The 24115-nt window shown below is 49.1% G+C and overlaps 1 protein-coding gene across 1 annotated transcript; it reads left to right on the forward strand.

Moving 5' to 3' along the window:
* The first annotated feature begins 2256 nt into the window (after positions 1-2256).
* dgat1b (diacylglycerol O-acyltransferase 1b) lies at positions 2257-23066 on the forward strand. Its single transcript, XM_084443771.1, has 17 exons — positions 2257-2680; positions 3347-3434; positions 5104-5144; positions 5608-5693; positions 6692-6744; positions 7011-7116; positions 13183-13311; positions 13672-13731; positions 14437-14540; positions 14925-14963; positions 15083-15124; positions 15721-15765; positions 15951-16063; positions 16616-16681; positions 16922-17009; positions 19082-19144; positions 19233-23066. The coding sequence occupies exons 1-17, from the start codon at positions 2460-2462 to the stop codon at positions 19395-19397; spliced, it is 1509 nt and encodes a 502-aa protein (XP_084299897.1). The 5' UTR covers positions 2257-2459; the 3' UTR covers positions 19398-23066.
* The last annotated feature ends 1049 nt before the right edge of the window (positions 23067-24115 follow it).

Here is a 24115-nt window from a genome sequence, read left to right on the forward strand (position 1 = left end):
ACGGCGACGGCTCTATCAGTCCGCCCCGGCCGGCGATCTGCGCTCCGATAAACTAGCGTCGGGGTTGCTAATGATTCGGAGAGTGAACGTAGCGGCTTCTTGATGAAGGACCTTGTGTCTCTCTGCCGGGTTGGAATGAATAATCCCCCCTCTACAACTCTATTACGAGCCCCAAGGACAAACTCCCACCGAGACCCATACTTCTCCCTCTCCCTCCTCGCCCCCGGTAGCCTGTAGCATATAGGGCCTGGCGGGCTGTTTGACAGACCCGCCACAGGAAGATGCACTCTGCTGCCCCATTGGAGTTAAGTATACCCCCCCCCTTCCCCTCCGCTGTAAAATACAGACTCAATCAGTTTCTCCGCCCTGCTATAGAATAGAACCGTGCGTCTCCACTCAGGAGAGGGAAGAGGGATGGAGAGAGACGGGCAGGGGGGAGGGAGGAGGGGGGCAGCCATACTCTGAGGTCAGCTCCACCGCCTGTTCGGACCAAACAGAAGTTTCCGCAGGGGGTCCAGAACTCCGGGCCGGGAGAGCTGCTCCTGCGCGCGCAGACGTTCCCATCCAGCATCTCGGAAACACCTGGCTCAGCTAATTAAGGAGCTGGCGAGCAGCAGAATCAGGTGTGACTCTGGTGTGAGAGAGAGCCTCCAGGTGGGTATAGCGCTCCAAGACCAGAGTTGGAGACCTAGCTGTTCAAACCGAAGAAAGATGAATAATTAATTGAAGAACCTCTTATACTCTAAATTTTAAATGACCCCCGCTATCAAAAATAACTTGCAGGGCTAAAAGGCTCTGCACGGAAAAGGGCTTCCCTGCCCGCCCTCTACACACATGTAGGCTAGAGAGTGTTGATAGCACAGAACACTGTCACGTATAATCGTGTGGAATGCAGGGAAGGCCATACAAGAATTTGAAGTACTTTACTGGGACATAAAGGCGCCTATAGACGAATAATGTATCCGCATTTGGAATTTGGGGGGAAAGTTTGATCAGTACCAGATGTACAGACCATTGTGTGAATGATATATCACTTGTAAGTACATAACGTCATGCATTTAACCCTCTTTTGATGTCAAAGTCATAAGACACTGAGACTACAAAACACAACTGTGAATGTAAAAGCCACTTATATGGTTGTTCGTCTGTAGGCTTCATCTTTTTATTTTCATAAGGAAAGGCCTTAGGCAGCCTTACGCCTAATGGGCATGGGCTTTCTAAACTGCATAGAGGCCTACAGCATGTAGAATGGGCTTGACCTGTCCTCACTCATTCTCTACCTGGCAACACTAAACCTGAGTGAACCCTTGTCTTAAAGGACTAGTCTGGTATTCAGCATTATTAGTCCTGTTATAAGGTTATTTATGATCGGTCCATATCAAAATTTAGAGACTTTGCACACTTGAGATATTAGTGTTCATTGCTCATGTCACAGCTAAGTAGGCTTAATGGATCTCTATGTGAATCTCTATATGCCCATAAAGATCCATTGTGTAGTTGTGACATGAGCAATGAGCACTAATATCTCACAGTTCATCAAAATGTGTATATGGATGGACTGTTATATATGATCATACATAACCTAACAGGGCTTATGATGCTAAATACCAAACTACCCCTTTAACACCAACAAGGCCCCTCTAAAAAAAAAAAGAGTGAGTTTCCCAGAGGCATCGTAGCGCTATGATGAACGCCATAGCTTACGATGAACGTAGCGCTACGATGCCTCTGGGAAACTCAGAACCCTAAGAGAAGAGTTCTAGATCTTACCAACCTGAAAGTGGAAACTGAACCTTTTTTTCAGAGGGTTATTAACGATAGCTATTAGCACCCTTTTTCAGTGTTGAAAGTTATCCGTTCTGTATGGATGGAATACTAAACTTTGTCCAATTGATTGTATTCAAGGTCTCTCTCGTCGCTGTTGGGCAGTGAGGGCTGATAAAGGAAAATCAATAGTCTTATTGATTGACTTAAGACTACACCAGCGACTTTGAATGGAACTCAAGTACACTCCATTCAACTGATTAGGTTAGGCTACTGTACATCTGAAATGTAGAACTTAAACTGTTATAGGCTACTGAAATATGAGTAGGACTAGTCTTCAAGGTAATATTCTTACAGAAGCATTAACCTAATATAAACCACACAGCACCTGCCTACAGAACAAGCCACGTAGGCTCGGCAAGAGGGAGACCGTAGCAAAGATGTGGTGTTGCGCCACGCCTGCAGGATGCGTTGTCAATCCAAGAAACGGGAACTACAAGTTCGTTGATCTAGTTCACTGTTGTGTTTTGTACTTTACACCTCGATTCGAGGTGTTGGGCAATGCACAGCCTACGTGCTACAACAAGTAGCCTACTACAACTTTTACAACGAAGTAGCCCAGCTTAGTCGCACGGCGTGTTTGAAGTTGTGCGGAACTATAAGCTCCGCTCCTTTCTAATGATCCAGTCTGAAACATGAATGACATGGGGGAAGTCCCGATCACCCGCAGGAGAAGAGCTACTATCTCGGCTGGGAGGGATCCTCTGTACCCGAAGAATAGAGACTCGGGGGGTGATACAAATAGACCTTCAAAGAGAAATGGCAGCATTGAATCTAAGCATGTTTCCGAATGGCCTTCCTCTAAAGCGTCCACGGGGAAGAGGAAACGGGGGAAAATTCAAAGTGACCAACTAAGGTAAGGGAGAAGGCTACTTACTTTCAAGCCTAAAGATTCAATATCTTGTTATTGCGATGTAGGGTAGGCTATGGTTCACACATAGCCTACTTGGAATTTGACCAGGGTTGACGCATACGCTGTTGTAGACAATAGGTCAGGGTACAGGACAGGACCGTGATAAACAGTAGGCTACCAAAACAGTGCAAATACAAAGTACAAAAAAAAATAGTGCAACAAGATGCAGTGCACAAATTACGATATAGGCTACTGTTAAAAATAAAAGTAGGCCTATATATAAATATTAATGAAAGTAAAAATAAATCATATTGTAGGCTATATTAGCCTACTTGAGAAATAGGCGAGGGTAGGACAGCAAAGTTATTCTCTGTATTAAATGCATTGCTTAGATAAAGGCTCCCTCACAAGAATCGCGCCATAAGGCAGAGAGAGAAGTTGCCAACCTTGGCTACAGTGTCAGTGCTGGGCAGTCATGGAGGTATAGTGTGCAGTGTGCACAGGGAAGGGCATTCCAGGTCGCACTGTTATGTGCGTACTGCGTCTGTACGCTCGATTTACACTCCAGCGCAGGTTGGGCGCGTCCTTTCTTTGGCTGTGCGGGTCTGTGATGGATGTGCTGAACCTTTTCTGTAATCAGTGTCTCTAATAATATGAATGCTTCCTCAGCTGCCACCGGGCGCAGGAGTCCCTACTCAGCTCTACCAGTGGCTACAGCAACTACAGAGGCATCCTGAACTGGTGTGTTGTGATGCTGGTAAGAGCTCACGGTGGGCATCGCACTGCACTGTGGCCTGTGTATTAACAAGCCTGGCCGAGGGGGATCAGTTGTCAACAGGCCTGTTAGGCAACGACCTGGAAGAAAATCGGGCCTGAATAGTCTACCGAAGACGGATTAGCCTAGGCAGCACAATTCTGTCAAGTGCAAGTAGCCTACATTACGCTAAAAGCCTACTTTTTACTTTATTTTATTTAACCATTATTTTACCAGGAAGTCCCATTGAGATCGGGAGATCTCTTTTACAAAGGAGACCTGGCCAAAATGGCAGCAGCAGATAAAAGATACAGTGCATCAAAGCACAGTACATCACAAATACATTACCACAATATAATCAAAAGAAGAAAAAAAATAACAATAAAAAGCAGGCATAGTCATGTTAGTGGTTGGACATTACTCTATAGGAAGCATTCTTCTTGTAAAGAGTTCTGTAGCCTGGATTTGAACTCACCAGGTGACCAGAGTGTCTAAATCGAGAATGTGGTAGGCCTACTACTGGATATTGCAAAGTCCTGGTGGCCCCTAGGCCTGTGTGTATTTCAGAAATGCCCAAAGTGTGTCATCACCCTTTTTCTTTTTTCACCAGAGGCGTAGGCCTCTCTGACCCCAGGCTATAGCCTCATATGCAGATTTTGGGAAGTGCCACTCTTGTGTTTGATCTGTGGCAAACTGTCAATGGCCGAGCTACGTACAGTATTGGTGACGGTTGTCTCGACAGGCCTGTCTGAATGTGGGACACCGAGGCAAGCTTCTGTAGCTGCCTAATCACTCTGGTTAATAACCTCGCTTTGTGTTGCTAATTCAGACTGGCTTTGAAGTCGGAGAGAGAGAGAGAGAGAGGAGGGAGAGAGAGGAGGGAGGGAGAGAGAGGAGGGAGGGGAAATGCCAGGATATTCTTTAGACTCCCCGGCCTCCTCAGAGCAGGACGGGAATCAAAACAGCCTTTTGGTTTTAACTGTGGTTTAGTTCGGGATGGTGTCACCCACTGACAATCACCCACCCACAATCACACAATGTTAAGAAGATGGAATTTCTGTCGAAAATTGTTCCCCTTAAAATCAGTGTTTGTGTGATGATTAGATAAATCAACGTTTTCTTAATTTTGGCTCAAATGTTATTTATTTGGGGTAACACATATTTGAAATCTTAGTTCATTCTTTTTAAGCACCCTCTACTTAGGGGACGCTTTTAGGCTCAACAGTACCCCAAAGGCAAATTATATAAACATAGCATCTAATCGCATAGCCTACATCTAAAAACAAACATTCTGCAGTGAATCAGTCAGTTCTGGACTGTACTGTAGCTTGGCCAGTTTAGCAAGCTTCAAACCCTCAGAGAATATGTTTGAATTTCTGAAGCTACGCTTTGACAAACAAGATCATATTGTCATCGAAGGAGGGGCTTTTATACTTTGTGAGCTTTTATTTAATTGGGAATGTCTTTGCGGTCCGTAAAGAGATATTTCTGATTCTGTTTCTGATTTCAGTCCAGGTCTGTCATGTAGGAAGAAGAGAGAGTGAGAGAGACGAAGAGAGAGACTCACAACAGACAGCCCAAACTCCTGCCCAAACCTGTCAATCCCATATCTTGACTGAACCTCTACTGTGTTTACCATTTCCTATAGCTGAACATTTGTTCTCTGTTCCAGGTGTTGAGCAATGCCAGACTCTTCCTTGAAAACCTGTTAAAGTGAGTACACGACGCAGCCTACAGGCAGAGATATTAAAGGACATAATGCAGTGTGTCTTCACTGGTGCAGCTGCACTAGTTTAGTAGTGACATTGAGGTGTGGGGCCAGATGTCCCACAGAGGCCATGTGTAATGTTAGCCCCTGCTGAGGCCATATGCTGGCATGTCCACTGCTGCCTGCTAGCATGCTGCTAGTACCCAGATGCCCACACCGCTACCAGCCAACAGCAAACTGGCATTGTGACAGTGTCTATATGAGACTGTGGGGTTTCATTCAATGAAACCATGCAGTATACTGAAGCAGTAGTCCCTTTACACAGGTTACACTGATAACCAGCGTAAAGGGTGTTTAGCTGGTATGTTATAGCACTGGAAATTCCTTGTTCCAAAGGCAATTGCACTGTAGGCATCAGTATTTTCCCCTGATAGTCCTAAAGCCGTTATTTTCTGTATTTTCCCCCAGGTATGGTATTTTAGTGGACCCGATACAAGTGGTCTCCCTGTTCGTGAAGGACCCCTATAGCTGGCCAGCCGCATGCCTCGTCATCGGTAGGTCGGTTACAGTAACATTCCCCTCTCCTCTCCTCTCCTCTCCTCTCCTCTCCTCTCCTCTCCTCTCCTCTCCTCTCCTCTCCTCTCCTCTCCTCTCCTCTCCTCCTCCTCTCCCTCTCCTCCTCCCTCCTCTCCCCTCCTCTCTCGGTCAGAGCGTTCCTCCGTCCATCTCTCGGATCAGAGATGATATCGGGAGGAGGAGGAGGAGGAGGAGAGGGTTGTACCTGCAGTGCTGCGGCTGTCTCCTGAGGAACATGCACCTGTCCTAGTTTATTAATACGGATGCTGGAGCATTGCCCCGCACTCTACTGCACTGCTCCGAGTGGAGGAGGAGGAGGAGGAGGAGGAGGAGGAGGAGGAGGAGGAGGAGGAGGGATGTATGGGAGTCCCTGGGCAGAGCTGACTGCCTATCTCTGTCCTCAGAAGGCCCTGTGGTCACAAACGCGGCAGCAGCAGCAGAGTTACTCACTCGCATACAAAGGAGGCTCTGTGTCATTTCCTGTTTTAACAACTTGTTTTATTAGCGCGAGCATTTCTATCGACTCCGACGCCGCGCCTCCACAGATTCCCACACGGACCGGCGTTGCGATTCAAGCGCACCTCTCTTAGTACATCTCTGTGTGTTTTGACCGGGAGACTTTTGTTTGACCTTTTGGTACTGGCGTGTGTGATGTCATCGGTATGTGATGTCATGGTACAGCCTCCCTCCCAGCAATGGAGAGGCAATTCCACTGTGCAGCTCGACAGTTATGTTTGTTCCTGTGTGGGTGGGTGTGGGTGTATTTCTCAGTCTTTGTGCGAGTGCCATTCCCAGTACTGTTGTATTCTACTGTACACTAGCTCCTAGCTAGCAGGTGGTGTTTGGGTTCTGGGTTTGTGCTGGCCCAGGAAGTGCCGGTGCTGGGAGCGACCGGTCATCTGACCAGGCCGGACCAGTCACACCCACGCCACAGAAACAGACGCTAACCTGGTTCCCTTGTTTTACTCCTCATCAGGGTCAAACGTGTTCATCCTGGCGGCCTTGTACACAGAGAGACGGCTCTCAATGGTGAGTGACACAAAAATAAACATTTCCACCTCATATGAAACATCATTAAATCATCTGTTACATCATTACACTGGGGGAATGTGGTCATACCGGGAACTTTGAGAAGTCAAATGTGATACCATGCTGTTAGTGACTGCGTTTATGTGAATGGATGGATCCTCACACAGTGTGAGGTATAATGTTATGACTGATCGTAGATGTGACAGTGACGTGCTCGTCGAGCCAGACCGGAACGGTGATGGTGACGTTTCTCTGTCTCCCTCCAGGGGACCTTCGGTGAAGGTCTGGGCCTGGTGATCCATGCCGCCAACCTGTCAATCATCCTGGCCTTCCCTGTGCTTGTGGTGTTCATGGTCAGCTCCATCACTCCAGGTACCCAATAGAATAGAACGGAATTCAACAGAACAGAGTAGAACTTAATTTAACATAGCTCATTAAGCTCTCACTAATTAGAACTTAATGAGCTATTTTCTCAATACTCCCCTCAACACATGGGCATTTCTGTGGGGAGGTCACCAGTATATCCTCCTGGTAGTATTTTATAGACCTGTCCTGGTCTGTGAGTGGTCCTCGGTGGTTTTGTAGACCTGTCCTGGTCTGTGAGTGGTCCTCGGTGGTTTTGTAGACCTGTCCTGGTCTGTGAGTGGTCCTCGGTGGTTTTGTAGACCTGTCCTGGTCTGTGAGTGGTCCTTGGTGGTTTTGTAGACCTGTCCTGGTCTGTGAGTGGTCCTCGGTGGTTTTGTAGACCTGTCCTGGTCTGTGAGTGGTCCTCGGTGGTTTTGTAGACCTGTCCTGGTCTGTGAGTGGTCCTCGGTGGTTTTGTAGACCTGTCCTGGTCTGTGAGTGGTCCTCGGTGGTTTTGTAGACCTGTCCGGGGCCGCGTTTCCCAGAGGCATCGTTAAGGCATCGTAGCGCTACGTGCTTCTTAAGAACGTCGTTAGGTCCACCTCTAGGTGGCGATTCGTTTCCCAGAACCTTCTTAAGCCAAGGTATACCTTGGCTACGAAGGCTCTGGGAAACAGCTCCACCCAAGGTACATCGTAAATCGCCCTTACGATGTACCTTCCGAAGATACATCATTAGCCCTCCTTGGAGCCGAAGCGCTGTTTCCCAGAGCCTTCTTAGCCAAGGTATACCACAGCCAAGGGATACGTTACGAAGGGCGGTCTGACCCCATCGTAAGCTGTCCCTTGGCGATGCGCTCCGTTCATCCCGTTATAGTTTTAGCTCGATTAGAGCAAAATTACACTTTTAAAAAGGAGAGTTGCAATACAGCGCACATCTATCTATCCTACCTGCGCGATTCACATCATTAGTGTACACAAAATACAATTAACTTGAATGATGAAAATAATGTCATGGAGCCTACAGAACACATCATGGGAATGTTGTTTTTAAAACTTTTATTGAGCCAAGCAACATATACGACTATCCATAGCCTAATATAATCCACTTTGTGAACAACAACAACATTTTCTTATGTAAAGGGATAATTTGATGACATGACTTTTCTGGCTGTCTTTATATATTGTCAGACAGATATCCTGGCGAATTGATTAATCCAATGAGGCCATCTAGATGAATAGTCAAATATCCTCACACACGCTCCAGAATATTGTAGAAAGCCTTCCCAGAACAGTGGAGGCTGTTATAGCTGCACAGGGGGGACCAACTCCATATGATGCCTATTCATTTAGAATGTCATGAAAGTTGTAATGTGTAGGTGGCCCAATACTGTTGTCCTTATAGTGTACTTTGCTAACAGATTCACAGTATTTAGTGATCTTACAAATGCTATTTGTTATATTGTGTGCCTTCTTCAAAACCTCTACTGTTGTAATGTGGCAAGAAACGACATATATACAGGATAAAGGGAACTTGTTTAATATTGGTTGGGAAAAAACATGGGCAGGTTTGTTCTTCAGACTTTTGTCCTGTAACAGGCTGTCTTTTTCCGGGGTGGGGTTGTTAGACCCATGCCCAACCCCCAACCTGGAGGGCCAGTTGTTGCTTTTCGTCTGGCCTCTACCCTGAACCTGCCCGGCATGGTTGAACCTGCTGGGGGGTGACCCCCCTCCAATATAGCCTTCATGGTCATGGAGGCACACAAGCCTTCCCACCACGACAAGGTAGCACGTAGGAAGGATGAGTGGTGTGGTGAGTGTATGTAGTGTGTGTGCGCAGTGTACTGTAGTGGGTGGGCAGTGTGTGGTAAGTGTATCTAGTGTGTGTGGTGAGTGTGTGCAGTGTGTCTCAGGCATCTGCATCATCTGCAAGGGAGGAAAATTCAATTAGCGACATTGTCTATTCCCACACTGCATGCATTCCATTCAGAGTATACAAAATACACACTTAGCCTACCTGGAGTTGGCAGAATGATGGGCACTGATATGGAGGGCCACACAAACTGTGCCTCCGCTAGGGCCTGATGCCTGTTCTGCAGGTCCAGCCTCTCACGCTGCACACCCAGCCTCTGCCTCCCCACCTCCAGGAGCTCCTCGCTGCAGTCGCACCTCGCATCCGTGGTGTTCAGCTGCCTCTCACGGGGGGCGGGGGGGGGGGGGGGACGTCATGGGGTGCGTGGGGGGTGGGGGGGTGGGGTCTCCTCTCCAGAGAACTGGGAGGCTTGGGGTGATTCAGCTGAGGGCTGGGAGGCTTGGGGTGATTCAGCTGAGGGCTGGGAGGCTTGGGGTGATTCAGCTGAGGGCTGGGAGGCTTGGGGTGACTCAGCTGAGGGCTGGATGTTGGAGGGGCCCTCTCCAGACTCCAAATCAAGGCCACCAGTGATGCCTTGGGAGGCTGTGAGGCCGATGATCGATAGGGCCTTCTCCTCCTCCGGGGTGAGGGAAGGCACGGTGCTCTGCCTCTCGGCGCACTGCCGCCCCCCGGCTTTTGGCCTGACTGGCGAAGTCCTGCCATTTCTTGCGGACGACTGTCCACTCCCTGCGTGGCCCAGGAGTGGAAGCAGCCATCCGCGATGCTCTCCCATGCAGCCTTCTTCAATGGGCTATATGCACAACTCCAGTAGGCTACTTCCTGACATTAGACATGCTTCTTTATTTCCTGTCTTACACTATTGGATGAAATGATTATTCAGGAATTCCTGAATAATCATTTCATCCAAAGTGTAGGACAGGAAATAGAGAAGCATGTCTAATTTCAGGAAGTAGCCTACTGGAGTTGTGCATAGGCCCTACTGGTAGCCGCCAAACAGGACGGCCTTCGGCTGCTCCACCTCGTCCAGCATGATCACTAGTTATTATTTGGTGAACGCTATCACACGCTTCCTCTTCAGATCTGCCATGTCGCTCAATATGTGCAGTTACCTATGTTTTTTTTATAGGCCACATGCGCCAACACCGGTGCCTGATAGATTCAATTAGTCATCGTATCCGCGCAAATTCTAACGTGGGAATGCTACTGCCACAGGGGCAATTTATATGGGCATTATACCTTTGTTTCTATGATAACTAAATCAGTGGTCATTTTGCTATCATCATTGCCTATCATCATTAAAGTATTTTTTCCTGGCCTTTCAAGACATCCTCGACGGGGCTTATATGTCCCGATCCGATTCATGCTCTTTCTTGGATATTTTATTTGATGTAATGTAATTTGATGTATGAATTGGGATTATCACGAGGTCTCGCTTTGACTCTTAAATACATTAGCAGATGAGCTTTCGGAGGCATAGCTTCCTTTTTGGTAATATTTAGACTGAAATAAAATAATTAAGACAGCACGTATTATATTGGCACGTCATTTCTGTGACTTTACGAATGGCCATCGATGTGTGCGGCATCGATTCATTCTTTTTTCAGCACCGCGCCCATGGACAGCTCCTCTAACGATGTATCTTGGGATGGACCTAACGATGTATCTTCAGGCGCCCACTAAGGGATAGTCTGGGAAACACTCGTAGGAAAAACTGTCCCTTCGCCAAGGTATACCTTGAGAAGCGTCGTAGCGCGGAGAAGTTCGGCGAATCTGGGAAACGTGGCCCTGGTCTGTGAGTGGTCTTCTGTGGTTTTGTAGACCTGTCCTGGTCTGTGAGTGGTCCTCGGTGGTTTTGTAGACCTGTCCTGGTCTGTGAGTGGTCCTCGGTGGTTTTGTAGACCTGTCCTGGTCTGTGAGTGGTCCTCGGTGGTTTTGTAGACCTGTCCTGGTCTGTGAGTGGTCCTCGGTGGTTTTGTAGACCTGTCCTGGTCTGTGAGTGGTCCTCAGTGGTTTTGTAGACCTGTCCTGGTCTGTGAGTGGTCCTCGGTGGTTTTGTAGACCTGTCCTGGTCTGTGAGTGGTCCTCGTGGTTTTATAGACCTGTCCTGGTCTGTGAGTGGTCCTCGGTGGTTTTGTAGACCTGTCCTGGTCTGTGAGTGGTCCTCGGTGGTTTTGTAGACCTGTCCTGGTCTAACTAGTTGGTCTTGACTGAGTGAGGCCCTGTTTACTGTGGGAGAAGAGGAGGAGCAAAGTTACCATGCCAGAGGAGGCGTGGCTTAGGGATGGATCAGACATGAGAGGAGGCGTGGCTTAGGGATGGATCAGACATGAGAGGAGGCGTGGCTTAGGGATGGATCAGACCTGAGAGGAGGCGTGGCTTAGGGATAGATCAGGGTATACGGAGTATACTCACCACTACACTCTGCCCAGGTCAGGGAGAGGTCAAGGCAGGCCGGTTGACAGTCAAGATGGCCGCCTTTGGCACCGGCCCACCATAACCATGGAGATATTACAAAAAGCGATGAGTCGACCGGACCAGATCTGTCGTGCCGACAGGGCACAGAACTCAGCGTGTTCTCAGCAGTACATGACAAGGTCGTTACACATGTAGCAAGACACAGGTGGCTCACAAACGGCACCTGGCTGTCATCCACCACAACCGCAAGGACTGTGGCTCGGCAGGACGCGTCTCTCTCGCATAAACCTTCACATCGCTTCTACCATGGTTATTATCTTCCTACTTGAACATGGCGGGCTGGTCTCTCTGCAGACCCTCAGCGCTCGGCCACGCCGGTAGGTCTCCACCGCCCCCCCCCATATCCTCCCCCCGTTCGGGGGAGCGTCGCGCGAGCGCGTATCCCGCCGCCCTCCCGCTCTCGTCGGCCTGCCCGCTTCCTCTCATCTGCCGTCTCCCCGGGAGGGTGCCGAGACGCGCCATCTGCCCGCCGCGCCCTCCCCTCCGCGCCCGCTACTCCCACATCAAGGTCAGGGGAGAGGGGCCGCGCCCACTCTGCCAGCCTCTTGTCTCTCTGTGCCCGCGCCGTCCCGGGCGTCTCCCGTCGAGCATATGGCTGCTGTTGACGTGGCGCGGGCCCGTAGCATGTGGCCTGTATTGATAAAGCACTGGCGGGCTAGGCTAGGCTAGGCTAGGCTAGGTTAGGCTAGGCTAGGCTAGGCTTGGGAGAGAGGGCTGACTCCAGCCAGCATATGGCTGCTACTGACGCAGACGTAGCATATGGCCACTATCGATGAAGCAGTGGTAGGGCTACAGTATATGGGCTATAGGACAGACGACTCACTAGGTGAGATGCTTGGTTACCAGGACCTACGGAAAGCGTAGCTGTATATTATGGGCTGTAGTTGCCTGGATGGGGCGGGAGGAGGGGGGGGGGGGGGGGGGGGCGGGAGGAGGGGGGGGGGGGCTGTTGAATGTTAAAGCCCTACACAGAGAATGATGTGGAATGTTGCTGATTGGATCACAAAGAGTGAATGCTGCTGATTGGACGAAGACCCGGTTGAGCAACATTCCTGAGCTTCCTGCTCGACCTGCTCGTCGACTACCTGCTAACCGAGACTGATATTATTCCACAGCCGGCTTCTCTGCTTTACTACGTAGATGTTTTACAATAATACCTCTTTGAGATGACCACTTCTTAGTGGGAAATGTGTGGAAGCACTTCTGTTGTCGTTGAAAAATACAAACACCCACACCCTTGGTACACCAATACAGTCTGATGAATAATGTTGGTCTGTGTTTACTCACCTGGCCCAGCGACAGCTGAGGTCAGCCCAAACACGGCCGGGGTGGCCAGTCACGCTCTGCCCGCCGGATTCACATTATTCTAATACCAACCGACACCAACAATTTCAAAGGTGTTCTGCTCTGCCTCAAAGGTTTCCAGACACCTATCTATCAGTTGTGTGACCTTCGGTTTGCTCTCCTCATTCTACCGATCGTTTGACATGGCCCACCGCCCGTAAATAAGTGTAGTTTTGGGATCCTTTCAATTTCTCTGAAGCCTCAAACACGCCACGCCACTCCCCTTCTCCCAATAACTCCTCCCACTCCCCTCTGTCCATCGACAAGGCGTTGCAAATGGCCGCCGGGCCCCCCCTGACCGTTTGGTGTGGCCTCTGCGTATCTGCTATTTCCGATTGGACCTTATATCTCCATTTGTGTGTGTGTGTGCGTGTGTGTGTGTGTGTGTGTGTGTGTCTACAGTGGGCAGCGCGTTTGCTCTGGGCGTGTACACCATCCTCTTTCTGAAGCTCTACTCCTATAAGGACGTCAACAGGTGGTGTCGAGAGATGAGTCACGCCAAGGCCCGCAGCCTGGTGAGGTCACTGTCCTGTAAGTCCCTCCAGCCTATCAGCATTCACCACACAGCCAGGCTCCCCCAATCTCTCAATCAGTGCCGGGAACACAGACTCCTCCCTAGCCTATCGGCATGAGCGATACAGCCTGATGCGTTATTCAGCCAGCACAGGCAACTCCCAATTCTCTCTAGACTATTAGCACAAGGACATGACTGAAACCCTGTCCTCTCTCTCTCTCTCTCTCTCTCTCTCTCTCTCTCTCCCTCTCTAACTCCTGCGCTGCCATCTACTGGCCTGCCTGACACAGGACTGCTCTCTGTAGATGATTATGGATGGTTGTGCTAGGTTTTATATACAGTACGCCATGTTAACGCGCGTGTGCTGCTCTCCACAGGTCCCAAAGGTGGATTTGAGTCTGATAAAGTCTGCTACCCTGGCAACCTCACCCTCAGAGGTCAGTCTGTATTGTGTAAAGATGACAGATTTTCAAGACACACAGTCTAGCCCTGCACACTCACACTAGACTCTCTCTCCCTGTCCCTCTCTCTCTCCCTCTCTCTCTCCTTCTCGCTCTCCCCCTCTCTCTCTCCTTCTCTCTCTCCCTCTCTCTCTCCTTCTCGCTCTCCCTCTCTCTCTCTCCCTTTCTCTCTCCTTCTCGCTCTCCCTGTCCCTCTCCCTCTTTCTCTCTCCCTCTCTCTCTCCTTCTCCCTCTCTCTCTCCTTCTCCCTCTCTCTCTTCTCCCTCTCTCTCCCTCTCTCTCGCTCACTCTCTCTTTCTTTTTCTCTCTCTCCCTCTCTCTCTTTGTCTCTCTCCCTCTCTCCCCCTCCCTCTCTCTCCCTCTCTCTCTCCCTCTCTCTCCCCCCTCCCTCTCTCTCAGTAAAACAAACAGAAATGTCCATCACACACCCAGAAACCGCAAGAGTATCAGAATCATGGAGCCACCTGCATGTGTGTTTACCATGCAGAGGTATTTGGATCAGGGTGAACATATTGAGGGGAGGTGGATATTGGGCCCATTAACGTCTGCGTCTCTCTATCTCTCTCTCTCTCTCTCTCTCTCTCTCTCTCTGTCTTTCTCTCTCTCTGTCTTTCTCTCTCTCTGTCTCTCTCTCTCTCTCTCTCTCTCTCTCTGTGTCTCTCTCTCTCTCTCTCTCTCCAGATCTCTACTACTTCGTCTTCGCTCCAACCCTGTGCTACGAGTTGAACTTCCCCCGGTCACCACGGATACGGAAGAGCTTTCTGCTGGGGAGGCTGTTTGAGATGGCGAGTCACATGGCAGACACACGCACATACACACGCACACACACACGCGCACACACGCGCACACACACACACATACACACGCACATACACACACGCACACACACACATGCACACACGCGCACGCACGCACACACACACATACACACGCACATACACACACACACATACACACGCACACACACACGCACACACACACACCTGCTCACCTGGGTCACAGTATTGATACCCACTGTACTAGAAAGAAGATATGAACGACAGACTAGGGACTCAGTACCGAGTACATAACATAACAGAGATTCTTTTTGTGAGATATTCTAAATACAAAGCTCTCTCTTCCTCTCTCTTCCTCTCACTCTCTCCTCCTCCCCATCTTTCTCTCCACAGGTATTCTTCATACAGCTACTGGTTGGGCTAACACAGCAGGTGAGCTGATGCATATAGGTCAGAATGTAAATCTAGCGGGTAGTACAGTAGCATCACCAACCTTCCACTGGCATAACCATGCTCTCATAAGTGATCATCCATCTGCTATTCCTCCACAGTGGATGATTCCCATAATCCAGAGCTCTATGAAGCCCCTAGAGGTACGGTAGGATGAGTCATCCACGCCATCGTTCATCCGTCACCGCTCCATTCACCTGCCACCAGATCCACGCCACATAAACTTAGCATCGTGAGACCATCCTGTTATCGCCAGCTCACTTTCAGGTTGCCTCCGCAGATCAGTCTGGACCTCCCCCTATCTCGGACGATTATTCCAAAAATTTCCTTTTGACCGGGCCAATCAGGGACTGTGTTCTGACGCTCAGTAGAGCGTAGCTCCATGAGGGTCTCCTGCAGTCTCCCGAAGCTACGAGCGGTAGCGCTAACGTTGGTAGAATAAACACAGCCGTAAGTGCAGTATTGCAGAAATAGACTCAGTAATAACATAGCAAGGACAAGTGTATGTCGTCCACCGAGTTTCTCAGAGGAAAAGACCTTTTCGACGTTCTTCCGACTGGATTTGGCAAATGTTTTGTTACACTGATTGGCTGAAGGAGTCAACACAAATACACCCGTCGACAATAATCGCTCAAGATGGGGGGGGAAGGCCAGACTGATCTGCGGAGAGATAACCGATTGTGAGCTCGCTAGATCAGGATGGTCTCTCTAACGTTAACCCCTTCCTGCCCCTCTCTAGGACATGGACCTGTCTAGGATGATGGAACGCTTGCTCCGATTAGCTGTAAGTCGCCACGTTTCTTTTCAAATGCTCTCTCTCTGAGCGTAATTATCTTTGGAAAGTATGTCGTTAATGAAATGAATTCATTTAGATTCAGTTATGGGAGAATGAAACAGTATGTCACCTAGCTGTGGAGGATTGACATGAAGTTAGGGATAATGATGATGTCACTTCCCTCTTCCTGTCAGGTGCCCAATCACCTGCTGTGGTTGATGTTCTTCTATTGGTTCTTCCACTCTTCTCTCAACTTCATGGCAGAACTGCTGCAGTTTGGAGACAGGGAGTTCTACAGAGACTGGTGGTATGGGGATGCCTCAGGACACACAGAGAAGACTACTAAAAACTCCAAAGCACTCAATCCCCAGAATAATAACGTTAAAACGCTTTTATTTTTATGGCTCTGCCAGTTTCTTGAGCTTTATTATTCTGGAGATTGAGTGTTTTGGAGTTTTTAGTAGGTCTAGCCTTAGCCTACTGTCTTATTTTCACGGATTACAAACCCTGCCTCGCGATGAGCACCTCTCCATTTTGAATTCAGTTTTTGAGCCACGGTAGCATTCTTTTTCTCTCTCTACAAATACTGAAAATACTGTCAAATACTTCTACTACTACTAATACTTCCAGTACTCCCACAGGTGATAACTGTGAGGCAGATCAAATACTCCTCAGTCACTTTCAAATACTTTCAAGTATTTAATCAGTGTAATAAACCATGGGCTGCTTAGTACTAGACACTCACACACAAACATGCTGTTCACCTGATCATTATCCGTACGTCACATTGGGGTTTCGGTGGCGCTGAAACTAGTTGATCTAATGTCCCGGAACGTTGTCTTTGTGTTGTTGGATTCAGGAACTCTGAGACCGTCACCTACTTCTGGCAGAACTGGAACATCCCGGTTCACAAGTGGTGCCTACGGTGAGCGAGGCCTCCGACGCATCTGCTTTATCTCTCGCTGATGCTGCGCTGTAGGAATCCTGTTAGGAGAGCGCTTGACGCACTTTTGTGGCTGACTCTCTCTCCCTCTCCCCCTCTCTCTTTCTCTCCCCATCTCTCTCTCTCTCTCTCTCTCTCTCTTTCGTTGACTCTCTCTCCCTCTCCCCCTCTCTCTTTCTCTCCCCATCTCTCTCTCTCTCTCTCTTACGTTCTTCTCCAAAGCCACTTCTACAAGCCCATGCTGCGGAGCGGCGTCAGCAAGTGGGCCGGCCAATCGGCGGTCTTCTTTGCTTCCGCCTTCTTTCACGAGGTGAGGCTTGGCGCCAGACGGCGTCCTGGACCGCTAGGCTTCCGGCCCGTGTGTTTATCCGGGGCTTTACGCCCAGCTGTGGACCACGGACCGCCGTGACCGCGGCCCGACCGCGCCGCGTTGGGCCGCTAGCCCGACCTCTGCCTCGCCGATGAAGGTCGGGTTAGAGAGGCTGGAGAGAGAGGAGGGGACGCAGGGAGGTGGCGTCAGAGAGAGGGAAGAGAGAGGGGGGGAGGAGAGGAGATAAGCTGAGGAGGAGTAGAGAGAGGGAGAGAGAGAGAGAGAGGGAGGAGAAGAGGGCTGTGGTCCAGGAGATAAGCCCCGGGCTCAGAGCAGCCTGCTGGTCAGCAGGTACTGGGGCAGAGATGGGACCCACTCCAGGATGCAGCAGGACAGGACAGTCACCTTCAGAGAGGCCCCTCCAGAGGGACTGTGGCCCCGGGGGGACAGGAGTGTGTGTGTGTGTGTGTGTGTGTGTGTGTGTGTGTGTGTACACGTGTGTGTGTGTGTGTGTGTTTGCATGCATGCATGGGTAATAGTATGTTCTGGTATGCTTTAATAGGAGAATTCGCTTCTCTTGCACTTTGCCTAGAAAGGAGATGCGCTTGTGAGTTCTGGTGAGTCGTAGTACACTGACTGCTTAATGACTAATGTAATGTAATGAATCGACAAAGATGGATAGATATGAACTTTAATAATCCCCGTAGGAGGAAAGTTGATGTTTCAGCAGTGGGAAATTACAGCAAAAGACTGAAAATGCAGAATACAGAGTATACATAGTAGTGAATAAGCATTATAATTTGTCCGGAGCTCGGGGAAGAGAACAGGGGCTCGTCTCAAGCAGCCCTCTGCTCCCATTAAGGCCAAAACACAGCAGCCCATTCCAGTCATGTTCTTCATACCGGTGCTCGGTACTACGAATGTGTTCCAGCCACCTGCACCTCCACCTGAAACGGGATTACAAGCTGAGATAAAACAAGAACACAATCAAGCTTTATCCTTGCATTTTAGCGGTTAAAACACATGGACTGTTCCGCTGTGTTCCGAGGTGTTGAGGTGTGTGCAGAGCTGTGTTCTGAGGTGTTGAGGTGTGTGCAGAGCTGTGGTCCGAGGTGTTGAGGTGTGTGCAGAGCTGTGTTTTGAGGTGTTGAGGTGTGTGCAGAGCTGTGTTCCGAGGTGTTGAGGTGTGTGCAGAGCTGTTCCGAGGTGTTGAGGTGTGTGCAGAGCTGTGTGCAGAGCTGTGTTCTGAGGTGTTGAGGTGTGTGCAGAGCTGTGTTCCGAGGTGTTGAGGTGTGTGCAGAGCTGTGTTCTGAGGTGTTGAGGTGTGTGCAGAGCTGTGTTCTGAGGTGTTGAGGTGTGTGCAGAGCTGTGTTTTGAGGTGTTGAGGTGTGTGCAGAGCTGTGTTCCGAGGTGTTGAGGTGTGTGCAGAGCTGTGTTCTGAGGTGTTGAGGTGTGTGCAGAGCTGTGTTCTGAGGTGTTGAGGTGTGTGCAGAGCTGTGTTTTGAGGTGTTGAGGTGTGTGCAGAGCTGTGTTCCGAGGTGTTGAGGTGTGTGCAGAGCTGTGTTCTGAGGTGTAGAGGTGTGTGCAGAGCTGTGTTCTGAGGTGTTAAGGTGTGTGCAGAGCTGTGTTCTGAGGTGTTAAGGTGTGTGCAGAGCTGTGTTCTGAGGTGTTGAGGTGTGTGCAGAGCTGTGTTCTGAGGTGTAGAGGTGTGTGCAGAGCTGTGTTTTGAAGTGTTGAGGTGTGTGCAGAGCTGTGTTCTGAGGTGTTGAGGTGTGTGCAGAGCTGTGTTCTGAGGTGTAGAGGTGTGTGCAGAGCTGTGTTCTGAGGTGTTGAGGTGTGTGCAGAGCTGTGTTCCGAGGTGTTGAGGTGTGTGCAGAGCTGTGTTCTGAGGTGTAGAGGTGTGTGCAGAGCTGTGTTCTGAGGTGTTGAGGTGTGTGCAGAGCTGTGTTCCGAGGTGTTGAGGTGTGTGCAGAGCTGTGTTCTGAGGTGTAGAGGTGTGTGCAGAGCTGTGTTCTGAGGTGTTGAGGTGTGTGCAGAGCTGTGTAGATCCTGATGTTTGTGCTCTCTTCCAGTACCTGGTCAGCGTTCCTCTGAAGATGTTCAGACTCTGGGCCTTCATGGGCATGATGGCCCAGGTGAGACAAAGCTGACAACAACAACACCTTGATTTGTTTGTTGACCTGTTGATGTATCTGTTGACCTTCTAACCCGGTTGCTCCGCAGCTCCCCTTGGCTTGGTTCGTGGCGCGCTTCCTAAGCGGTACCTATGGCAACGTGGCGGTGTGGCTCTCGCTCATCATCGGTCAGCCCATCGCCGTGCTGATGTACGTCCACGACTACTACGTGCTTCACCACCGAGAGGCGACCGAGGGAGCCGGAGGCCTATAGCGCCCCCTACGCACCTGGCTGTACCACGACAACCGGTGGATAGAACGCACGGTTTCTCAACGACTTCAACAAACTGTTCTTCTTTTGGGAACTGCCGTCACCTCGGTGAACCACGCCTTCACTAGAACCACCTCCGTGACGGTCCATCCCAGAATATATTACACTGTACAGCAGGAGATATTGTTTTTGGAAACTATTGCTGAGGTACTGCCACAGGGAGGGAATTCATTTGATGTGGTTTTTACGGGTTTACTGTGAATGTTTACTTTGAAATGTATACAGCGCGAGAAACAGACTGGAGGTGGATCTGTTTTTCATCCATCTTAGCAGGGGAGACTCAGAGGAGGTGCAAACTCACACATAACACTCCCACTTAACACTATGATAATGAGCAGCAGAGCTTATTCACATGCAGTGACTGCCGTCGTGTCCCCGGGCTCAACCCTGCAGACATGATATATCAATTCTCTGATTGCCTCTTTCTGTCTGATTGCCTCTTTCTCTCTGTGTGTGCGCGTGCGTGCGTTGGTGTGTCACTCAAATGATTCCCGCTGGTGAACACCCTGCAGCTGGCAACAAGCTTGGCTGGCTGCCTCAATCTCACTTAGCATCTTTATCAGTTGTTCAGAGACGGTGGTGGAGCCAGGCTGGAGATGGTGAGGCTGATTGCGATGGCCTCATCCGGCTGGTCTCTCAAAGAGGCTTACTGTGTATGAAAATATGATTCAAAGCATTCTTGCTGTGATATAGCCTACTTCCAAAGTAAACGATGAATGTGTTTGGATTTATGAGGACTGTGCGTGTGTCCGTGTCCGTGTGAGAGAGAGGGGGGCGCGATTATGCGTGAGAGACGAAGAGATCTGGGGCCTCATTTATAAACGTTGCGTAAGTAGGCCTACAAAAGCGTGCGTAACCCATTTCGGTATTTATAAAATAAAATAAAACGAGTTTAACGGTAAATTGGCGGAAGGTGTGCGTAACTCTACGCGCACTCCGACCCCCCCCGTAACTACGATAAGCAAGTTTCTGGAGAAACGGGAAAACGCGACTCCGATGGCAGAGGGATGAAACATCGTTCTATTAATACATCCATGGATGAAAATCGGGAAAGTCTGCGAAACGCATGACATATTGAATAATAAATACATCGGTCGCTGCAAGAAACCCTCCAATGTGTCTCACAGTTTAAACGGAATCAATCGCCACCGTAGCCTAATCACGAAATAATGTCGGCATTGCTTTGGATGTGTCCCATTTGACCCAATTGTGTCATAATATAATGTTATGTTGTAGGCCTATTCATTTATAGGCTGTCCCGTGAAGCATCACGGGCTGTAGCCTATGAATAAAAGCCACATTACGTTGATAACACGACACGAGCCTATAGGCTTACCATAGTAATGATTCCGTATGTCGATGGCCTACAACTATAATAAGGCCTATACCGCACCAAACAAATGTTGCATTCGGCGTTGAAGTATATTTATTCAGTTAATAATTTATTTAGTTAATTATTCGTATGTTTAATTATCCACCTATTCATTCGTTAGTGTATTTATGTATTGATAGCCTATATTTGATTAGGCTTTTATGTAAACCCGAATGACCACTGAGGCAAGCCGCAATTACAATGATGTTGAGCAACGGTGAATGGAAATGTCCTAGCCTACTTGAGGCAACTAGGCTACATTAGGCTATATTGTACATCATCATATATCCTCATATTGCCATATGATTGTCATGTAGTAGGCATGCGAGGAATTTGGGCCTAAAAATGCATGTCATCCCAATGCTCACATGCCACGTTGGTAGAATTAGCTGTGCGCAAAACAGCGCATGGAGGTGATGCGTCTCCAAATTGTAAGAACACAAGGGAGCAAGTTAGATTATTAATTTGCCGAATCGTCATGTGTGTAGCTATAATTAAGCTTTATAGAATCACATGAAACCTATCCATGGACCCCATATATTTACAAGACCTCGATACAGGCACTGATATAGCTGGATTATAGTAGGCCATGAAGCACGGTGCCTTGGATATGCCGGGACTTGGCACAGATGTTCTAATATGTGCTTGGCTATCCCGCAACATCCATTAGAACACGCAGCTTCTATAGGCCTACAGAATGTTTTGAGAAAGTATGAAATGCACGATATACACAAATTGGCTGCTGCAAAGAACCCTCAGATCTGTCGTACAGTTTAATTGGGGATAATTGACTTAAGTAGTCACTATAGGCCTACATGTTTGCATTGCTATGGATGTCATTCTAAATTGACCCATTTGTACGTTGATAAGTTAGGCCTTTTATTCATGGGCCACCCTGTGAAGCATTAGGCTACGTGCCATATAGATCCAAACCCCATTACCCATGCAACAACACTATAGGCATGATTATCAGTTTGGATATCAGCAGCCAACTAATCAGGCCTACCGCACTAAACGAATGCCAATATAGCCTGCATGATAGATAATTATTTATAATCTAATTGGGATCACTCAGTCGTGCACATGAGAAATCATCGTTCCGAAAAGAACCCTTTGGCGCGTCACTGCCTCATTGACCAATACCTCCACCTCGCACTCTAAAATTTCTCTTTCTCTTTCTGCCTTTTGCACTCGGCTCCATGACATCACTGACCATTTATAGGCAATTGTGGGCGTTAATTGGGGTGTGATCAGAACGCGCGTTCACGTGCGCCAAGTTAATTGTTGATTGTGATTTATAAAGGGCAGCTGGCGTTGGCGTGGCGTAAGTCAACATGGGCTGTGATACGCAGCGTTTTATAAATCAGATTTTTTGTGCGTATATTTTCGTACTTACTTAGCTAAGCAAACTTAATTACGTGGATTCTACGCAACGTTTATAAATGAGGCCCCTGGAGTACTGCATCTGTCAAATCCAGAACAGAACAGCTCCAACTTCCTCCTAACTAATCCTCTGCAGATCCAACACTGTCACTCAGTCCTATTAAAGAGGTAATGAAAACATCCTGAAGCAGCAGCAGGCTAAAAGAAGACAAGGGGACATGAGAGGGAGCACATTTCTGGAACAGAACGCAGCCCTGTCGACAGTGAGAGATGCCTGCTGGGCCCTGTAGTTACTCACACCTCTGTCATCACATAGAATAGAATACAACTTTATTGTTCAGCCAAGGCTGACAAATAGGCTAGTCTTGTAAATTCACACTCAGAGCTTCAAAAACACTTGCACCTCAAAAACATCTCCCGACTCCGGCCATCACTCTCCAACCTCGCCGCCGAGACCCTCGTCCATGCATTCATCACCAGCCGTCTGGACTACTGCAATGGAGTCCTGTTCGGGATACCCTGCAAAACCCTGGACAGACTCCAAGCCCTGACAGCACATCACCCCCACTCTCATCCACCTTCACTGGATCCCTGTGAAATCTCCTACAAACTCCTCCTCCTCACCTACAAATCCCTCCACTCCCCCGGCCCCTCAGTACCTATCGGACCTCCTCCACCAACACACATCCCGAAGCCTGCAGTCCCCAAACATGGGTCTGCTCTCCACCGGCCGACGCACCTTCGGGGACAGAGCCTTCAGTGTGGCTGCCCCCACCCTCTGGAACTCCCTCCCCTCCGAGATGCGTAACGCCCCAACCCTGGACTCATACAAATCAGCCCTCAAAACCCACCTGTTTGCCCAGGCCTTGGGCCCATAGTTAGCCAGTTAACTCCTCAGTTAGCCTACCCTGTGTTGTTAGTCCTGTCTGTTGTTTTGTCTGATTTGTCTTCTCTGTTCTTGTAAAGCGTCCTTGGGCGTCTAGAAAGGCGCTATATAAATCATATTTATTATTATTATTATCATTTATTATTATTATTATTACAGAGCTTGGCTCTACTAATTAGCACTACTATTACAAGCTACACATATACAGTATGGAGTATCAATCGACATAAAATATAAGGTATTGAGTAAAGCATATACATTGTGTGTGTGTGTGTGTGTGTGTGTGTGTGTGTGTGTGTGTGTATAAAGAAGCCGTCAGCTGTGGCATTGACAGCATAGACCAGACAGGAAGCAGATCAGGGATGATGAACAGAGGAGGAAGATTAAGAGCTTTTCCACTGTGGCTCCAGGTGCAGTACGGGTTCAGGTGCAGTACGGGTTCAGGTGCAGTACGGGTTCAGGTGCAGTACGGGTTCAGGTGCAGTAGGAGTTCAGGTGCAGTACAGGTTCAGGTGCAGTACGGGTTCAGGTGCAGTAGGAGTTCAGGTGCAGAAGAAGTTCAGGTGCAGTACGGGTTCAGGTGCAGTAGGAGTTCAGGTGCAGTACAGGTTCAGGTGCAGTTCAGGTGCAGTAGGGGTTCAGGTGCAGTACGGGTTCAGGTGCAGTAGGGGTTCAGGTGCAGTAGGGGTTCAGGTGCAGTAGGAGTTCGGGTGCAGTATGAGTTCGGGTGCAGTACGGGTTCAGGTGCAGTAGGAGTTCAGGTGCAGTACGGGTTCAGGTGCAGTAGGGGTTCAGGTGCAGTACGGGTTCAGGTGCAGTACGGGTTCAGGTGCAGTACGGGTTCAGGTGCAGTAGGGGTTCAGGTGCAGTAGGGGTTCAGGTGCAGTACGGGTTCAGGTGCAGTAGGAGTTCAGGTGCAGTAGGGGTTCAGGTGCAGTACGGGTTCAGGTGCAGTAGGAGTTCAGGAGGCTGGTTTCCCAACACAGAGGGTCAAAGGAGAAGAGTCACTGAAACAGTTGA

Source organism: Borostomias antarcticus, assembly GCF_949987555.1.
Source record: "Borostomias antarcticus genome assembly, chromosome: 10".
Lineage (NCBI taxonomy): Eukaryota > Metazoa > Chordata > Actinopteri > Stomiiformes > Stomiidae > Borostomias > Borostomias antarcticus.